Source organism: Aethalodelphis obliquidens, unplaced genomic scaffold (assembly GCF_003676395.1).
Source record: "Aethalodelphis obliquidens isolate GAN/ISIS:26980383/991018 unplaced genomic scaffold, ASM367639v1 scaffold23, whole genome shotgun sequence".
NCBI lineage: Eukaryota > Metazoa > Chordata > Mammalia > Artiodactyla > Delphinidae > Aethalodelphis > Aethalodelphis obliquidens.
The window spans coordinates 9,508,996-9,529,165 of record NW_020837967.1 but is presented as its reverse complement, the minus strand read 5'-3'; the positions used below and the strand labels follow the sequence as shown (position 1 = coordinate 9,529,165).

At 41.3% G+C, this 20,170-nt stretch overlaps 1 protein-coding gene across 22 annotated transcripts in view; it reads right to left on the bottom strand.

Annotated features, from left to right (window-relative positions):
- Positions 1-20,170, bottom strand: part of PARD3 (par-3 family cell polarity regulator) — a 673,340-nt gene that overhangs the window by 244,000 nt on the left and 409,170 nt on the right. For all 22 annotated transcript variants that reach the window (XM_027121740.1, XM_027121747.1, XM_027121741.1 and 19 more), the window contains 2 exons: positions 17,523-17,750; positions 2,615-2,846 (listed from right to left, as the gene is read on the bottom strand). In XM_027121740.1, coding sequence (XP_026977541.1) covers positions 2,615-2,846; positions 17,523-17,750 — 460 coding nt within the window. The remainder of the gene's footprint in view (positions 1-2,614; positions 2,847-17,522; positions 17,751-20,170) is intronic.

Sequence of the window (20,170 nt, the reverse complement as noted above, 5' to 3'; positions counted from 1 at the left end):
TCTAACAATGCTTTAAGAGTCTTCTCAAATACTAAGGACATTTCATAATGCTGTGAAGGAGTTAGAGGCAATAGACAATCAAACAAAAAGCTTCTGTTAGTCTAATAAAGGATTCTCGACTTCTTTTCAAGGAGGAATACTCGCAAGCTTCAACCATTTCCCAAAGGGAAACCAGAGAGAAGATGGCCACATTCAAGGCAACTAGACAAGATACTGCAACCTGTTAGGATATCTCTGCATTCTCCATGTGGTGGTATGTGGCTCTCCTGGAAGAAAAAGCCCTGTTTTGTGGAATTCATACACTTCCTGGGGTATAAGTACCCCCAACACGGCTGATTTTAAGCTACCAGCGTGTGGTATCAGCGCCGTGCCAATACAGTGAGCGCAAATAACCTCAATAGCAGAGATCATAATGAAATGTAATAAAATAATTAGGAAGTGATGAGTTTTGAGTTTTTAATTACCTTTGATTTTTATAGAACTTATCTAATTTTTAACAATGGCTGTGTTTAACAATCAACTGGCAAAATTTCTAAAAACTGAACAATTGACCCTCACGAGCCAACACGGGCTGACTCCAGCAAATTGGTCCCAGAAAAGTGTGGACACCCATGATTTTCTCAGTAGCCATTCCTAAACACTGGGAGACTGCGAGCTCAGTTTTTAGAAAATACCTTCAGCCCCTGCACTTAAACACAGAAGTTGATTTTTAAGAATACTCAGGCCTTTGAAGTTACAAATGGGTCCACTTCTTTATCACAAAGCTGGCTTTCACTACGTGTTAGAGGTATAATCTGTAGAATTTGATCTAGAGAAAACATCGTACAGTGTTTTACAGAACTTTTAGTAAAATCGGGCCTGGGTTGGGTTGCATTCAGGGTCCCTTTGAAACAATATATATTTCCCCATGGTCCCCACACTCACCACTCCTCTGGCCCCAAAAAGAAAACTCTAACATAAAGCCTCTCTTACTCTGAAGTCCCAAGCTACAGAAAAAATAATGTATAATTAAAATAATGTATAATTTCTAAAATAATTATAAACAACCTAGAAGTTTGCTTACTTTTTTATTCAATAAGAACAGAGCACTGAACCCATCAGATAAATGTTGGCCGATGAAGGAAACCTACAAGCCATTAGCCTTCAGGAAGACTTCACTGGCGGGGGAGGGGGGGCACCTGGAAGTGAGACTGGGCTCCAGGCGGGATGTGTATATCCTAGGGGAGGTTTCCTCTGACTTCATATTCTCTGATTTAAAGAAAACAGGGGTGCAAATTCCCTCAATGTTAATTGATAGACAACAGCTTTATTTCTGTGCATTATGTAGGTGCCTGATTACCAGCTGTCAGTTTGCATATATAGAGTGAGAAGCCCTCTGCCTAACACAGAAACTGAAATAAAGTGGCAGTTAGCTCAATTCCATCCGTAAGTGTTCCTGGACACGGAATATAATGATGAAAGATGACCTGACTGCAAATGCATTCAAGAGGAGCGGTATATAAACAAGAAAAACTCTGGTGTGAAAGGATGCAAATCCCAGTGTTCTGAAGCACTGAATATGGAAATGCGACCGTATTTAAATTAAAGCTGATACTGCCAACGGGCCGGGCTCTGTGTGATCTGTGTCTGTAGTTTACTTATTCCATGCACTTGACTTAGCCAGACATCCACAGGACACATCTGGTATGTGTGTAGCCTGCAGGCTGGGCCTGAGTCCTCGCTTCACGGCCTTGACTTATCTATAACTCCCTGAGTTATTGAGGTCAACCTCAGGACCATAAATCAGGAAATTCTATGAAAATAAAAACTCCTGTTCACATTTTGCAATTAATAAAAAGCTAAAAGGAAGGGATTCATAATGCAGGATAACTACTTTTTGAAGAGTCAAGGGGCTATGCCATCTGTTTTCAATTTTAAACCATCATCTTGATATGTTTAGGGGTTTAATTTATGGAACAATCAAGCAATCTTTATATTTAACATTAAATACCTGAATATTATAAACCACCTCCAATGAACGTTTATGGGAGAGTTTCAGAGCAACTTCTGAACGACTTGTCACTTTTATTGTGCAGCCACGATTTGTAAAAAAATGATATGCTAAGTAATCCTAGAGTATAATTTAGGGGCACAAAAACAACTGTCAGGAAACAGCCAGAGACTGCATTTAATGAAATCTTTACCGACTGAAGTAATAAGTATTACATTAATCAACACAGCTTAATTGAAGCTCTATTTGTAACATTTTTTTTTATTAGACTTGTTATTAATGAACCTTTATATGCTACCACTAACTTGGGCTCCATGTTCAACTTCAACAATGAACAATTGTTCACACGCACAAAAGAACAAACATGGCTGTGAGGGCCCTTTGTCTCTGGCCCTCCTTCCTCTCCACAGTTATTTACATGGTTGGCAAGATAGCATCTTTCAGGCTCTTTAAAAGGGTCTGAGATAGTTCAAGTGCAATCCTTAAGAAAGTAAAAACACAGCAGCGAAGCCTGGGAACTAGAGAAGAATCTCCACTGACCTCAAAGACAAGGTCGTCAAAGCTGTGCTTGCACTGGGCTGGCACTCACACGGGGGCCGGCTGGCCCTGGCTGGCAGCACCTACCTGAACATGTCTCCCAGGCCCCTCAGCTTCCCCTTCTTGGCTTTCATCTTCTCCTTCTCCTTGTCTCTGTCCTTCTTCTTCTCTTTCCCCATTTTCTCCTTCCTCCGATCGGTCTTCTCGCCTCTCTCTTGGTTTCCATTCATCTGTCTCTCCAGAGAGTGGGAAGGCTGGTCGCTGGCTGTGGAGACAGACTCTCTCCCTGATCTTGAACTTTCTTCCGTGTCTTCTTCCACTTGGAAGGAAACAAACACACAGAAAAGATAAGGAACACAGGGAACCAAAGGGACAAAAATAAGGAGGCTGAAGTCGTGTGAGGGTTTTCTTTCCCACATTTCCAACTAGGCCTGCCAGGATGTTTACTTCTGAGTAGAATTAGAATGAACGCGTGAATGAGAATGAACGTGTGGTGTGGCTGATTACTATGCACGTGTGTACTCCTGCGTGAAGATGATGGGCCAACGGTAAGAGAGTAACGGTAATAGTAATAGTAACAGTAACCGTAATCTGGCTCCTGGGCCGGATGGACTCTCGCGTTGACGTAGAGCCTGTACTGCTGGGGGGATAAGCAAGCCCTCGTCACACAGCCAAGCCCAAGGGTCCTGTGTACCACACTGGCGGAATGAAGACGAGCAGCCCCTCGCCAAGAGCTTCCTTTCCTCTTGGGTGAGGATGGTGTAGCCCCACCCCAGCCGCTGACGACTTTGTTCAATTGCACCACTCCCTCGTGAGCACACCAGTGTCAGCACAGGACTCCTTTCCTCAGCCTCCCAAATATGTATGACCCTTTGTGATTTCTGCGTAGAGAAAACTGGATCTTCACAGCCTAACTTTTCCTTATATTGTCATTCAAAGGCCAACGTCATAAGCCAACGCTCCTGAATGTTCTAATCCAAAATAATTTGGCATGTCGGTCGACACAATGGCAGGTGAACAGAGGCGGATGGAGACACGAAGGCATAAATCCACAGCCTCACACTCCTTTGAACTTTGCAGATAAAAGCTCTGCTTAGTGATAACGACGTTCCATCCTTTGAAGCAACACTTAGTAAGCATGTGGTCCAAGGGCATAGCCCCAACCTTTTGCATTTGAAAGAATGACAAGTAACTAGAGTAGGTTTCTACCTACAAAAGAACTTTAGGAATTTCTATATTAAGAAGCGATAGATACACACATCAACAGCCATTCTCATAAACCTTCTTCCAGATTAGCTGCCTCAGCTGTTCTTACAAATATATCGATAATAAGAATTATTGGGGTTCCAGATTACCCCTTGAAATCTGAGGTCATTTTCCCCCTGCATCAACAAATAAAGTATGAATCAGTGTTTTTCCGCTTCTTCTAACAGAGAAATATATAAGACAGTTAGAAATCTTTCACAAAGAACTGACCTCTAGATCAAATTAATATATCTTCAAATGAAATTCAGTCTTGCCTCTCCACCAGCACTTGAGTTAGCAACACACAAAATCAAGAGTATAAGAAGACCAGTTAAAACAATACTAGTATCAATTTATTTGCAAAACAGAAACAGACTCACAGACTTGGAAAACAAACTTATGGTTACCCAGGGGGAAAGGCAAGGGGAGGGATAAATCAGGCATTTGGGATTAACATACACATACTACTATATATAAAACAGATAATCAGGGGTTCCCTGGTGGCGCAGTGGTTAAGAATTTGCCTGCCAATGCAAGGGACACAGGTTCGAGCCCTGGGCCGGGAAGATCCCACATGCGTGGAGCAGTGAAGCCCGTGCACCACAACTACTGAGCCTGAGCTCTAGAGCCCGCAAGACACAACTGCTGAGCCCACGTGCCACAACTACTGAAGCCCACACGCCTAGAGCCCGTGCTCCACAACAAGAGAAGCCAGCGCAATGAGAAGCCCGCGCACCGCAACCAAGAGTAGCCCCCGTTTGCCGCAACTAGAGAAAGCCCGCACACAGCAACGAAGACCCAACACGGCCAAAAATAAATAAATAAATAAATTTATAAAATAAAATAAAATAAAAATAAAAGATAATCAACAGGGAACAAGGAACTCTGCTCAATACTCTGTAATAGCCTACATGGGAAAAGAATCTAAAAAAGAATGGATATAATGTATATGTATAACTGAATCAACTTGCCGTACACCTGAAACTAACACAACATTGTACATCAACTATACTCTAATGTAAAATAAAAATTAAATTAAAAAAACAATCTTAGTATCTTTGTTCTGCTATTAAACCCTCACAGATCATAGAAGATGCTATCAAACGATGGCACAACCATAACCAAGTAATTCAGTTTTTTACAAAGTGCCAATTATTTAACATAATAACAGAAAAAGTGTAGAATTCTTTTGTTTTCACATTTGATTAAAAATACAAGCCAACATATTTCCCATCCCAGCAGGTCATGCCCTGGGTACAGCCAAAGAGTAAAAACACCACTGTGTCTAAAACCGGAAGGTACTTTGGAGGTCATTTAGACCAACCTCTTCCATTTCTTGCTGAGGAAACAGAGAGATCTGGGGCCAGCACACCGCCAGTGTGGGGCTCGCTCTACTATTGTATTCCAGTACAATTGTACCTCAGCCAGACCTTCATGCATTTCTTTGATCAACTCTGTGATTGCTCAGTTCCACGCTTCATACAGCATGGATGTTGGTCATCTATCATCCAGTCACTCCACGGTCTGCCCAGAAGATCATTCCAGCAGCCAGCACTGCATCTCAAGAAACCCACTGTCAATCCTGCAGTCATTCAGCTCCGTGACTTGTAGCTGCTACTGAGGAAATCACTCCAGAAGCTCAATCAAATGTGCACAGGGACTCGAGGACCGGCTCCCAAGCACAGAGATGAGCAGGAAGGCTGGCCTCCCTCTGCACTGGGGTATCTAACTGGAAGCCACTCTCCTCTTGCAAGAGACAAGGCAGCTTTTTAAAAAGTTGCTTCTTTCCCTCTCCGTCAGTTCATATGGAAAAGGAATTGTGCGGGTGTGTTAGGGAAAGCCAGTTACAGCTTTCAGACGGGCATTGCTAGTGAAAATCCATAGCGTTACAAATAAACGCTGAGTTAAGGCTGTCATTTTTGTGTGGTGCACAGAGAGCAGGGAAAGACCCCTGGCCCGGGGGGCTTGCTGTGTAGCCTTTTCAAGGGGCGTTCCCCAAGAAAATGTAAATATAGCTTATGCAGGGTTGGAGCATCTTGTCTGAAAACACCCTTGAACTTGGCTGTGCTCTAACTGATGGTAAACCATGGCTTCCACATTATGGGAAATGGGTGTGGCCTCAACTTTGAGGTAATGGACCAAATCAGGATAAAACAGTTCTCAAAAGTTCCCGGGAACTACAAAACCTAGGTGTGTCTATTGGTACGCTCAAGTTAGATAAATGGACGCTGGTGATTATTCTAAAAGTCTCGCAGACAAAACTCCTTTTACCTATCCGTCCATAGTGCTTTGTACAAACTTTTATTATTGCACTTCTCATGTGGTACGATCACAGGTCCGTTTCCCATTCCCCAAACTTCTAAAATGAGGACTGCTGAGCAGACGGCGGCTGCCCGTAAATGGCTGTTTTAACTGGAAGACTACTGGTGAGCCTGACTCGTGACTTTATCCCAACCAGACAAACTTTTATCCAACCTCTGCACATCACCATCCTCTAGCTTCAGAACAATGTCTACGCTCCTCTAATGAAGCCTGACAACACATGCCACACCCCGGTAACAGTAACCCCAGGCAGGCCACTGTGCTTGGTTAAGCTCTCGTCAGTTTCTGGTAGAGCTTTACGCTATTATTGTCTGGGCTCTACCTATTATCCAGTGGCTTGCCTGGCCCCCTACAATGTCTGGGACTATAAACAAAAAAAAAAACGAGCTCAAGACATGTAAAAGACTTCGTCTTCCACAGGGACCACTGTCATAAATCATGAATGGAAAGATCAGTAGTGATTCTGCTAGTTTTCTGCCTAATAGTTTTGGGAGAGGCACATGGGACATATGTCTGCTCTTGGCTCCGTCACAGGATAAAGGCAGCGCGTTCACAACGAACTATATGCTGAAGTCACATTTGTTGCCAATTCCTTTCATATTCACAATCATTTCCTGGTGTATGTAAAACAACTTATTTTCTAAACTGGGTGAAACAGAGAAAATTAGTATTAAGTCATTTATTAACTTCAGGTTTTGTAACCTCATTGTATAAAATCAAAACTCCTCGCTCTGTTTCCTGCCCCGAGCAAGTGGACTGTTTTACAATTGTACTTGCACATTTGAGAATTCTTTATGCTTATTCTGAACATTCTGATTTAGATAATACACTATCACAGAAACTCTTCTGGGGGTGTACTCATGTAACTAACCCCTCTGAATGCCAACTAATTAAAAATATTTAGCAATATGTGCCTTCATATGCATAAACAGAAGATGTTCTTTTAGAGTATTACATTGTGTACGCTTCAAACGCTAAAATTATTTGATAGAGAAAAATAAGAATCTCACTTTACCCCATCCCTATGCAGAATTACTGTGGTTTTTAAAAGCTTAAGTAAATTGGTGACACGTGCTTAATTTTTTTAAAAAAATGTATGTATTCAAGGTCACTGATAGTCAGATTTTGTTTTCAGTTTTAAAACCAGTCTTTGTACATTTAATACTAGCTTTATAATAAGGTACATAAAATATTTTTATTCTCTTAAACTACAAAAGATATTCAGATAAACAATTTTTCAAGTAAGAAAAGTACTGGTAATATATCATCCGTAAACGGCTTGATTGATGGCGTTCATACAATAAATTACGATGCACGGACTAATCATAAACCTACATTTAGGTAATTGACTATTTTAAATGCTATATAAATTTTACATTTTTTCTCCTTAATTTTGCTCTTTGCAGATTGTTTGCTTTCCTTCTGCAGATAGTCTGCACAAAGGAAGATGATTACCTCCTTCCAAACAAATGGAAATTTCTGTTTTTGACTAACATTTCTGCTCTGTGCACTGCATTATCAGCTACTTTCCCGTGTGATTACCTATAAAAACAGATACTTTCAAGTTTCTCTTTTTAAAGAAGGTATAACGTGAAGCTGCTTATTTTTCTTTCAGGCAGCACATTCTATAATTAAGACATACCTAATTACCATGTTTTCAACAGATGCAAATACAGCTCAATTAAAATGCTAGTCCGTGCGACAAATTCAGCTACTCAGTTCTGCAAGATATCACGTTAGGACTGGGTCACCGAGAAGTCTGGAAAAGACTGAGCACATACGTGGTAACGATTATGGAGAAAATGACCTTAGGCGTCAACTGAACCTCAAAGTTCTGCAGCTTCTGCCATAAATAAACACTTCGATCTCGTCATCACACACATTTCATTGTCAACAGTTGACTCTAAGCCACAGGGTCTTTTTTTTCCATTGAGAAGCAATACTACTGTTGGGACTGTAATGATCTCCATTGCTTGCTTATCCCAAATCCACTTCTCCGTTTCTTCTTCCTAATGAACTCCGATTGTGTTCAGGAATGCAACCCAGCTTCAAGGGGTGAATTCATTACTAAATTTATACCAACCTATGGCCCCCTGCCCCTGTTGATTTATTAGTCCAATGTTATTAGTCCAAGAATGGCCCCATCACCCCGAATGGACATATTCCATGCGTGGGGAGATGGCTCACTCCCTTCAGTTGGACGTGATCAGGAAAGCACGAGGCCTCTGAGCCCTGCGGTTACCCTCGGGTTAAGCTGACTTGTGGCCAGTGTGGCAGAAGGGTCAGAAGGATGGCGGGGCTTTGATAACACCGTTAGGCTGTGGAATCAATAATCCTGGAAGCTACCCAACTCTAGAACCAGTTATGTAGGACAGTGTATTTCCCCATGGCTTGAGCTGGTCTGAGCTGGGTTTTCTACTAAATGCAGCAGAAAGCATCCTAATAGGTACATTATATAAATCAAACTTTAGAGCAGCTGTGGAATAACCACAGTACTATTTATCACAAGTGTAAGATTTAGCGGTTAATGTCACTCTAGGCAGCTTTGACAATTTTACTAGAATTATTTATTCGGACTTGTTACTAGTGTTAAATGAATTGGTACAAACATCCAGAGAAACACAAAACAGAGAAATACAAAATGAAAACGACAGCATTATTCTTATTTGCCAGTGAGCAAGTACTCTTCTCTGAGGGCATAGCTCAAAGAAGTGTTATTAAATATTTGTTGAGTGGACTGAACAAAGAGCCCATCATGTGAAAACCATCCTTTACTGTTCCCTGTTTCGAAAGAACTACTCTAGGAATTAGAAAGATCTAATAATAGAAGCACATATTCTTGAGTAATTTCCAATTTACTTTGGAAGACAAAGGATTAAACGTAATAACTGGACACAGGATTACGCAGTCTTCAGAATCTATCTGCTTAAAATTTAAAATGAGTGAGTTAAAAAGTGAGACATTAGTAATTGGAAAATTTCACTAGACTTAGCAAATCCACTGACCACTACCAATTTCTATTGACTAATGTTAGGTAAGATACAATGCACTAAAAATAAATGAGGACTGAACTCCCAGGCACTGCAAATCCTGCATAGGATGTGAGAACATTTTATTATAAATAAAATAAATAGATATACATATATATTTTTATATATGTATACACATATTATTTTTGTTTCTTAGTTTAGTTGAACATTTGACTTTGGAGAAGGAAGAAAAGATGTAAGAAATGAACAGCTAGTGACACAGATGGTACTGAGTAATAGGACCTGCTTTCCTGGACCCTGACTTTTAACATTAGAACGATGAGCTTTTGGCAATGGAAAAACTTAGCTTTTTCCGAACATTTAAAAAAAAACACATACACACACAAAGCTGGCAAGAAGAATGAAGAAGTTTTTATACTAAAATGTGGTGTGGGAGTAACAACTGATATTATGAAGAACAGAGAACGTGACGGTGAAAGGAGAAAAAGCCATGAAGGAAGTGGGTGACGTTTATCAGCAGGCTTAGAGAAGGGTTTTCAGCAACTGGAGGAACGTTCAAATAGATGATTCCGAAAACCCACTCTTCTAAAAGTAGATTTATTTCATTAAAAAAAAAAAAAGCCAACCTCTTAGTTTACATTGGGGTAAGGAGTTGAGAGACAAAAACAATAAAACCACACTTCCAAAGAGTTTGAGACTTATTATCAAAAACCATTCTTTACTTTTACTTCACAGTCTAAAGTTTTCTTTAATGCATCCCTCCAAACAAACAGGTAAAATGTTCCTGAAGATCTTGGTAGAATGCCACCTCCACTATCCCCCCTGCCCAGGAGAATGCCGCAGAACAAATACAATGAGGATCACACCCTCCATTTTCCGAATGCTTGCAAATTTGCTTTCAGTGTATAATTGATTTTCACATACAAATGATGGTCCACAATAGACACTGTTTCCTGTGCACAGGGGACAACGTATAAAGAAGCTGAACGCTTTCCTTTCAACAGACCCAATGGACTGGCTACACAATGAAAATGGTAGCGCTCATAACCCTGCTGTTGGAATTGCCACTAGGAATTTTATTTTTATCAAGGACTGAATTGGTGTCAAATGTATATTTTAACAATATACAAAAAAATTACGGTGCCAAGGAAAGAGTGTCCAGGCCACTGCTCTGACTCTTTTAAGTGAAAAAACAAAAACAAATAACATAAAAATGTGCAAATGTGATGAAACAGTGAATGGAGAGCAGTGCTCTGTTTTGCTATGTACTGAGAAATCAAAACAATTGTCCCCTAAAAGCCAGTGTTCTCAACTCCCATGCCCTACAATCCAAACTGCGAGATCCACAAAATTTCTTAATGTTAAAAAAATATTTTATATTAAAAAGTCTCAGATACAACTATATACAGATTTTTCTTGAGTTATGATGGGGTTACGGCCTGTTAAACCCAACATAAACTGAAAATACCGTAAGTCAAAAATACACTGAATACATCTAACCTGCCGAACATCATAGCTTAGCTTCGCCTACCTTAAATGTGCTCAGAACACTGACATTAGCCTAGTCATCTAACACAGAGCCTAGGTTATAATAAAGTGTTGAATGTCGCATGTAATTTCGTGAATACAGTGCTGAAAGTGGAAACCAGAACAGTTGTCAGCGTATCGGTTGTTTCCACTTGTGATCACGTGGCTGACTGGGAGCTGCGGCTGCTGCCAGTGCCCAGCATCTCCACAGAGGATCTGCATATCACCTGCCCAGGAAAAGATCCAAGTTCAAAGTTAGATGTACGGTTTCCACTGAATGCACATCACTTTCGAACCATCGTAAAGTCCAAAAATCCTAAGCGGAACCATTGTAAATCGGGGAGCGTCCATACCCAGTTGGGGCTTTAGAAAATCAAAGGAAAACTAGATTGCTTGGGAACAAGTGTCTTGAAGAAGGAAGATGATAGTCCAATGTACACAAGAGGGTAGGGGACAGTCAGGGCAGTGAGAAGATAAGCCTCACAGACAGTGCATGGTCTGGGAGAGAATGCACACGGGAGCTTGAAGGACTGTGAAGACGGTGTGATCCCGGAGCTTACTCAGCCAATGTAGAGACAGTTGGACCAGTTAGGAGATCCTAATAGTAACTTCAGATATTAAACAATGAGGAGTGGGGCTACATTGGACAGAAGGAGAGAAATTAGGAGATTTCATGGGGGAAAAAATAAGAAACCTCGGTAACGGAGTGATTACACAGTGAGATGATGATTCTAAGTTTCTGGGCCTGGAGGTACTAATGAGAAAAATCACGTCATCATCATCCATCTTTACATGTGAGATGCTAAGCATGTAAACGCAGTCCCTCCCTTTCCTCTGGCTTTGCCAAGCATCATGACTCACCTGGAGTCTTGCATTATGATCATAGAACCAGTCTTGCCACCAACACTGCTACTTACCATCCCATCCCCAATAAGCCATCCCATACAGCCCTAACTAGCGTATTCCTTTACTTGAAATTCTTCAAATGCTCTTTAAGGTCCTTAGTATGAACAAAAATGATTTAAACGAGGCTGTCTGTGATCTGTTCTCTGACTACGTCTTAAACCTCACTCCTCACCATGCCCTCACCCGCAGTGCATACATGAACCTTAATAGGATGATGGCGGTCCAGAGGTGGTCCCGGCTCTCTATGTTTCCTACGCACCCACTGAAGACCACTCAAGCAATATTACTCACCTAAAACAGTACCTCTTCTGGGAAGCCTTCTCCCACCCCACTCAACTTCCACATGGGCTGAGTGGGTCCTCCACGGTTTGGTGCCATGGTAACCTGTGCACTACAATGGCCCTTAACCATTAACCACACTGCTTCTCAAGTGTCAGTTTATCCACTGGGTTGAACCACCCACAGCCCCTCAGGAACTTAGAGCTTAAATATCAGATTTTAGGTACTACAACTCATTCATACTCTATAGTAGTTTCAGTGTAATGGCTTATCCCACTCAGAAATTTGTTTCATATTCTAGGAAACTCACAGGACTACAAATCAGAAGGCATGCATTCTATGATTTTGTTCCTAAGTACGATCTTGGTCATCTATTTACATACTTTTTCCTTATTAAAAAATGCTTAAAATGAGGATTCTATAATTCAAACACTTCAGATGTGACTTTTCATCATACTTTTAGCTTAACTTACTTTTCACTTAGAAAAAGAAATGTAAGGAATAGATAGCTTCAGCTACTTCACACGCTTACACCTCTACTGCATTCAGAAATTTCCTAAAATCAAAGCTCCTTTTCTTAAACTGCAAGTGATACTTAAGTATACAAATTGGCATAAGAGGATAAGACAGGTTATTCTTATTCCCAGCCCTTCAGAACAAATATTTTTTATAGATCAACACCCAATTATCCATTAAGACAGATTAATCAAATGGGAAATCTTTTACAAAGTACTTCGACTTTGAAACCCCTATACTGAATTCTTCCACTACAGATTAACAGTAATCTAATGGGGTGTCTTAAGATAACAACCTAGTTTGCATTTTTTTTGCTCAAAATGTAATGACAAAAGGTGGCTAGAAATGTGGAGGATGCTGAGAGTAGAGAGTCTGAGATATTCATGCAATATCCTATTTGAAGCTAATAAAATAAACAAAAATTCTCCTGGAAGCTTTCAGATTAGCTGATTTACTAACATAAATTCAGTTTCTTCAAATCTCACACTGCTAACCTAAGTTATGTATATTTTAGAGCAGTGCTTTTTTTCTGATCTGTTAAGAGTACTATAAGAAAGTAGGCAAGCTACTCAAAAGCAATCTGGCTCTATGTTTTCACAGTTCTCACATTTAAAATTGTAAACTGGATAGATCTTAAAATTGAGAAGTACAATTAATAGGATAGTCTTCGGTTTTGTTGTGTTTCACCTCCTTGACCTGGACAAAAAGCTGTTACTGAATTCATAGTAAGGCTGACAATTTGGCAACTTTTAATAGAGAAAAAAAAAATGGGACTCTATATTTTCAAAAATAAAACAAAGCAATGTTATATAGCATCCATGTTCTTGGTTCCAACAGAAACTGATTTATTATGGGGGATGGAGGAGTTCCTTGCTGGGAGCCAGGCGGGGAGTGTGATTTGCATAGAAGAGGGAGCAGATTGTAGATGCCCTGACCTGTCAAACACAGGTAGGACCTCGGAGATAATGGGTCCCAGAATACAAAGCTCCATCTTGATCCAGACAGACACACACAATGTGGAGAGGCCAGATGGATTAAATGAGAGACAAAAACACTGGCTTCTGCCATCTCCACAGGAAGCACGTAAGTGTTACAGGAGATGACAGATACCAGATACCACATGGATCCCGCACCAGTCTCCTGGCCCCCATTGTTGTGTGCATGCCACAATTTCGATGCTGCTGAGAAGAGGCAAGCCTGTTCCGAGCCGTGAAAGAGAGTCACCCGGGAGGACCTCGACCCGACTGACAACAGCATTCAACCAGGCCTCTGCCTAAGCGCCTTTCCTGTAAAGTGGGAAAGGGCTGCACAGGACAGAAACAGGCAGCTGGGTGGTACAGGTAATGCCGCCCCCATGTTTCTAGGGTGCGCGGACTGCATCCTCACAGGACAGCCATCTAACAAAGACTGTCTGCCCAGACAGGGTCCTCTTACAGAGCACCGGTCAACAGTGACTCGGCATCTTTAATTTAACGGCGGCCGTAACTGAGTGCCCGGAGTTCCACCTCCGTAAAAGAAAGGCCCTTGTACAAGGCCCTTTCTTGTACGGAGTGTCCCACAGAGCACGAGGACGGCAGGGCCTGGACATGTGGCCAGAGACAGCTCCCATATGGCAAGGATGCCGGGCGAGGCCGCACAGGTGAGGGAGGCACAGGCAAGGATGCCCAAGGGAGAAGCACAAGCAGAGGATGAAGAGCATAAGCAGAAACGCAAATGCACACAGTGGAAGAGAGTGTGTGGATCACACCGTGAGAATCCACAGCCTGACTCGGAAAAGGATGGTGTTTAGGGAACTAGAGGAGGAGCTAGGCAAGCAGGGCTTCCTTCTCACACCTGTACCTAGTCATACGTAAAGGTGACAGTCTCATGACCACCAGCAGTAACACCAGCCTTGAGAGATTTTTTTTTTTTTTTTAAAGAAAAACAAACAGTTTGCTGAGGCACTGGAGGTCTCAGACATGCAGGTCCAGCGTGGGACACAAGCAGGAGGAGTGAAATGTCACTGCTGCCCCGAGCGCCACAGCCTGAGGCTTGCTGTGTCTGGGTGTGTGTCTCTCACAAACAGTGGGGCTAGTCAAGCAGGAGTCCATTTACTGATGTCACAAACAGTCACTGACTCCAATGCTTTGCCGAGCTCTGAGCCTGGTTACGCAGGAATAAGACACGGTGGTGTCTTTCTTCATGGACTTCACAGACAATGAGAGAAGCAGGCAGGCAGGACGGAGGTCAGTAAGTGAAGGGGGAAACAGAGTCATGGAAAGTTAAAACTGGAAAGGACCTCAGAAATGGAACCATCTAAACCAGAGCTTTTCAAACTTTTTCTGGAAAACTGCGAACTTCCTTTTTTTTAAACTTAAAATTGACAAAGAACTACAATGTATGAAAAGTGATTTTAAAAACCCAGGACTAGGGCCTCCCCAGTGGCGCAGTGGTTGGGAGTCCGCCTGCCGATGCAGGGGACACAGGTTCGTGCCCCGGTCCGGGAAGATTCCACTTGCCGCGGAGCGGCTGGGCCCGTGAGCCATGGCCGCTGAGCCTGCGTGTCCGGAGCTTGTGCTCTGCAACGGGAGAGGCCACAACAGTGAGAGGCCCGCGTACCACAAAAACAAAACAAAACAAAGCAAAACAAACCCAGGACTGGGAATTCCCTGGTGGTCCAGTGGTTAGGACTTGGCACTTTCACTGCAGGGGGCTCGGGTTTGATCCCTGGGTAAGATCCCACGAGCCGCACGGCACCCCCGTCAAAAAATACAAGTAAATCAATAAATAACACATGATTGTTGAGGCGACAGCGGGGTGCGGGGGGGCTGGTGACTTTGACAGAGCCCACCCACTCAGGTGCCCATGTGCTTCCCAACTCCCTGAGACCACCGAGGCTCCACTCTTCACTGGCCGCCGCCACACACAATCTGAGCATCAATGACCTGGGCGTCCAAAGCTTCCGTTTTACAAGTGAGGGAATTAAAGCTCAAGGATGTTGAGCAACTTGACCCAAATCCCAAATGGGTGAGAAGAACGTGGATGGGATGTAAGTCATCTGGACCCCAGGCTCACGTCACCCTACTCACACAGTTTTGACAACCTGCACTGCAAACATTTGAAATGTAGAAGAGTTGCCTTTCTCTGGCCATATCCAAAGTTCACCAGACTGGCCTGGAAAAATACATCCTAAAGTCAGGACTTTGGGAAAACCCAGCACTTTGTGGTCGCAGGTGCACGTTGTCACAGTGTCTCTCTCAGCTCTTGTCCAGAACTTTCCCTGCCCTTCACAAGTCGTAGTTTGTCTATTTACTTGGTTTTGTCTTGATGATAGTTGAATACAAAAGTTTTCAAATAAAATACTTAAATCTGTTCTTTCCAATTAAAAAAGGAAACTAAGTTTATAGAGGGACAAATTTAGATGTTCACACCAGCGGAAAGCTCTGGAGGCCACAGAATTAAGAACATGCCTGGTACTGATAGCTATTCCATCCCCTGTTGCATATTTCACATAAGTGATATATGTGAGAAAATTGCATTTATGAGGGAATTTAAATAACATTTTAACCAGAACAAGAAAAAAGCTCAGCAGCATAATCTGTGCTTACAAAAACAAATATGGAGGTGCCAAAGCACTGTATCTCTTATTAAATATGCACCCAGGACAGAGGCAAGATCTCTAAGTGATACAGGGTCCCCACCCTAGAAAGGCAGCACAAGTAATACTGGTAAGGCTGGCAAGGAACCACTGATACTCCAGGAAAAACCCAAGAGGGTCGAAAGCTCATATGACTCAGGATCTTGGAGACCAGGACTGGCAGCAAAACTAGGAAATATGTTCTTCATCTGGGAGCAATGAGCTGCATATATTTGAAATCACTGGCTGCATGGAGTGAACAACTGTCCAGATTTAGACTGAGAAATCTGGGGGAGAAAGCAGTGATCCTCTCCTAAGCTTTGCTTTGTGTGTTACATTATGGCAGAAATATTCATCTTCCGAAACACATTATATCTGATAGGCAAAGATTATATAATTTTGCTTTAAATCTCCTCAGAATGTGATTTTCATTTCAAACTCTCCTTCCCCAGCACAGTCTTCCTTAGGTATGTGTGATCAAAGTGGTTCACCCAAAAGAAATTGTAACTGTTTACAATCCACCTAAATGATCTCTGCTTTAACCTTGGGCAGTGGTGTCTCCAGCTTTTCTTCTCTTTTTTTTCCCCCCTCTAGCTTTTCTTACAATGGTTAGATGGGTAGAGTCACTTTGAAGTTAGAAAACTAAAATGTGATTTAGTAGATACGAACAATATAAGTTAATCAACAACTTTTTCTATTAGGACTCCAGTCCTTTCTCTTCTAAGTAAATACACTACTGAGTTTCTTCCTTATGTTTAAATTGAATGGCTATTTTTATACCATAAATATTTAACTACAGTGACAACTCCCTGAAGCATACGTTTGTACGTATTTATAAATGTTACTTTTTTCTCAATATACTATGGAAAACACATTGCTCATTCATGGTAACCTTTGACTTTCAATAATCTTGGTTTAAAATACTTGGCAATTTGGAAATACACATACACAAATATGTCTTGCTAGCTCAGTTCAAGGAAAGCAAGAGGAATTCATAAAAACAAAACAAAAATATGTTATCAAAATCACAGATGGTTACATGTACTCATTTGAGATATATTAAAGACATACTATACGGCAGTGGTTTTCAAATATTTTGGTCTCAGGATACCTTTATACTCCTAAAATTCATTAAGGACTCAAAATTTTATGTGGGTTATGTCTATCAATATTTACTAAACTAAAACTGAGAAAGTTAAAAAATACAAATTACTTTATAAGAAATTATAGATTTCATGTTAACAGAAATTATGGTTTTTACAAAAAAAACCACTGTATTTTCCAAAACAATTATTGAGAACAATGGCAAATCTCTTTAATATCTAGCTGAAAAGATTCTTCTACCTTCTCTGCATTCAGTCTATTGCAATATCACATGACATGTTGCCTCTAGAAAACCCAACGGTACACTTGTGAGAGAATAAGAGTAAAAAAGGTAAATAACATCTTCTTATTATTATGAAAATAATTTAGATCTCCTAGATCCCTTTGAAGGGATGCTGGGAACCCCTAGGGTTCCCTGGAGCACACTTTAAGAACTGCTGCTCTATAGAGATGCCTGGCATGGCTACTCTTTCAGACATTGTAAACTTACATGTCTCCATGCCTTCATCGTCATCATCTGCCACGGGTTTATCATAGGACTTGTCAATGGCAGCTCTGAAGCTTTCATTGCATCCCCTTCCTCGGATTATCCGCGGCCGCGGGCGATGGAAAGGAATGTCCCCATTCAAAGTCACCTCAGCGACTGCTGTCTGCAGACTCTCTAAAGAGCTTGACTTCTTCAGACCCAAGGAAGGCCCCACATCTCTGCTGGGAGAACCTTGGAGGTTTGCAAAAACAAAAAGTTAGAATGAGTGGAGAAAATTACATGTCTGAATATCTACAAATTGTGGAAAATATCAGGCACATAAATTATTTGCTCAACGTCAACTTCTGGAATGTGGGTGGCAAGATATAAAAAGTAAAGTAACAGTAACTAATTTTAACTTTTCCCAAATGTATGTTAAAGTAGGTCTATTTTCTCTATTCTCATTAGGAAACACTCTGCGTTATTAGTTTCCATTTTTAGCTTAACAGATGAAATCTCTGTCAAATCATTTGCTCCAAGTTATGTCAATAATATAAAAGAGGCAGAATAACCCAGGAGCTCATTTGAAAAGCAGGATGATGAGAAGGCTAAGGGAAGCAACCAAGAGTAAGCTTCAAAATGTAGCTGAAATCGTTGTTTGGCAGTTTAAAGTTATTTACAAGATGGAAGTGAAACTTTCACCTCAATGAGTTTCATCAAGCCTTTTCCTCATCATGGTGCAAGTTCGGACAACTCAGCGAGTAAGAAAAGCACAGGAGACCACGTGTCACCCATAGAAACAGGGCACCCTGGCACCAGGTAGAAACCTAATTCTGGAAAATGGTAGTTCTCTTGGAAAAGCAACACAAAATGTGAATAGAAACAAACTATATACGGGAGAGAGAGAGAGAGAGAAGTAAGGGAGAGAGGACTCAAGAGCTGGATGTGAGTACTTAGATCTCCAGGCCTGCAAAGAGAAACAGGTGATGAACAGAAGGAACAAGACATCACAATTACCAAGAAAATTTCATAGGATGGCAGGGGAGAATTCAGAGGATTAAAAATGTGACTCTGGGGACTTCGCTAGTCATCCAGTTGTTAAGACTCTGCGCTCCCAATGCGGGGGGCCTGGGTTCAATCCCTGGTCAGGGAACTAAGATCCCACATGCCGCAACTAAAAAAAGATCCTGCATGCCACAACGAAGATCCCTGTGTTGCAACTAAGACCCGGTGCAGCCAAATAAATAAATAAATATCAAAAAAAAAAAAAAATGTGGCTCTGTGACTTGAGTATCTAGGGCAGGAAGTCCCAAGATGGTAACCAAGCTTTAGAATGCAATAAAATGGATTTCTTTAACCAGGTATGACAACCTCATCCATCACTGCCTGACCTGGCACTCAGAGGTAGATGAATTTAGCGTCTAGATGGCTGAAATGCCAGCCACCCCCAGCTGGGCAATCCAGGTTATAGAACTAGTTCTTCACTTATACTGCTAAAAAGACAGGTGCAAAAAAAAAAAAAAGGGGGAGGGAAGGAGAGGCTGGATAGTTTCTCTCCATGTGGGGCCATCAGCCCATATGTGGATCAATAATTAAGGAGTAGCCTTGATATGTTATCACTTAGAAGACAAATAGTTCTGACGTGGGCTTTCCATTGCTCAGAGTCAACAGAATAAAAATTAAATTGGGAGAGTCAAAACAAGAATTATCTTTTTAAGATTCATTTACATGACACCTTTCACATGATTTTCACAATGGGGTAGTTTTAAGTTAGAATAAGTATGTTAAAATGTAACGTAGGCAGAAAGGCAGACAGATGACTCTAAAAAAGAAAAAATATTCTATAAATCATTGTGCTTGGGAGAAAAATATGATTTATTTAACTTTTTCCATGCAGGTTTGTATATATTTGATTATTTATTTTATGACAAAAATTCACAAGCAATATTTCTTTCTAGGATGATCAATCTTACTTTTTCTCTTGATAGCCCCATAATTTTTGACAAGTTCATGTTTTAAATACCCATAAAAGTCATGTCACAGGAAGGAAAATGAATTTTGTTCCAAAGAATGAAAGAAAAAGTAAGAAATCAAACAGAATGGGAAAAGATGATTCCTGGGTAGGGACATTTACGTTCACATTTTCTAGAATTAGCACTAGGAAGATCTTTTTCTGAATAAATCACGCCTATCAATTTTCATAACTTACTAGTTTCATTTAGGTCCTATAAACTTTTATAAGGCAAATATTCAGTACCTTCTTGGCTTCATAAAGGACATGTTTATGTATGGATGCATGTATGTATCTATATGTATCTATGTATATATCTCCAATGAAGATTTGATACTTCCAGTAAAGATTATCATAAAAACATAATTTATGGGCTTCCCTGGTGGCTCAGTGGTTAAGAATCGGCCTGCCAATGCAGGGGACACGGGTTCGATCCCTGGTCCGGGTAGATCCCACATGCCGCAGAGTAACTAAGCCCATGTGCCACAGCTCTTGAGCCTGTGCTCTAGAACCCGCAAGCCACAGCTACTGAGCCTGCGTGCCACAATTACTGAAGCCCGAGCGCCTAGAGCCTGTGCTCCACAACAAGAGAAGCCACTGCAATGAGAAGACTGCACACCACAACGAAGAGCAGCCCCCGCTCGCCACAACTAGAGAAAGC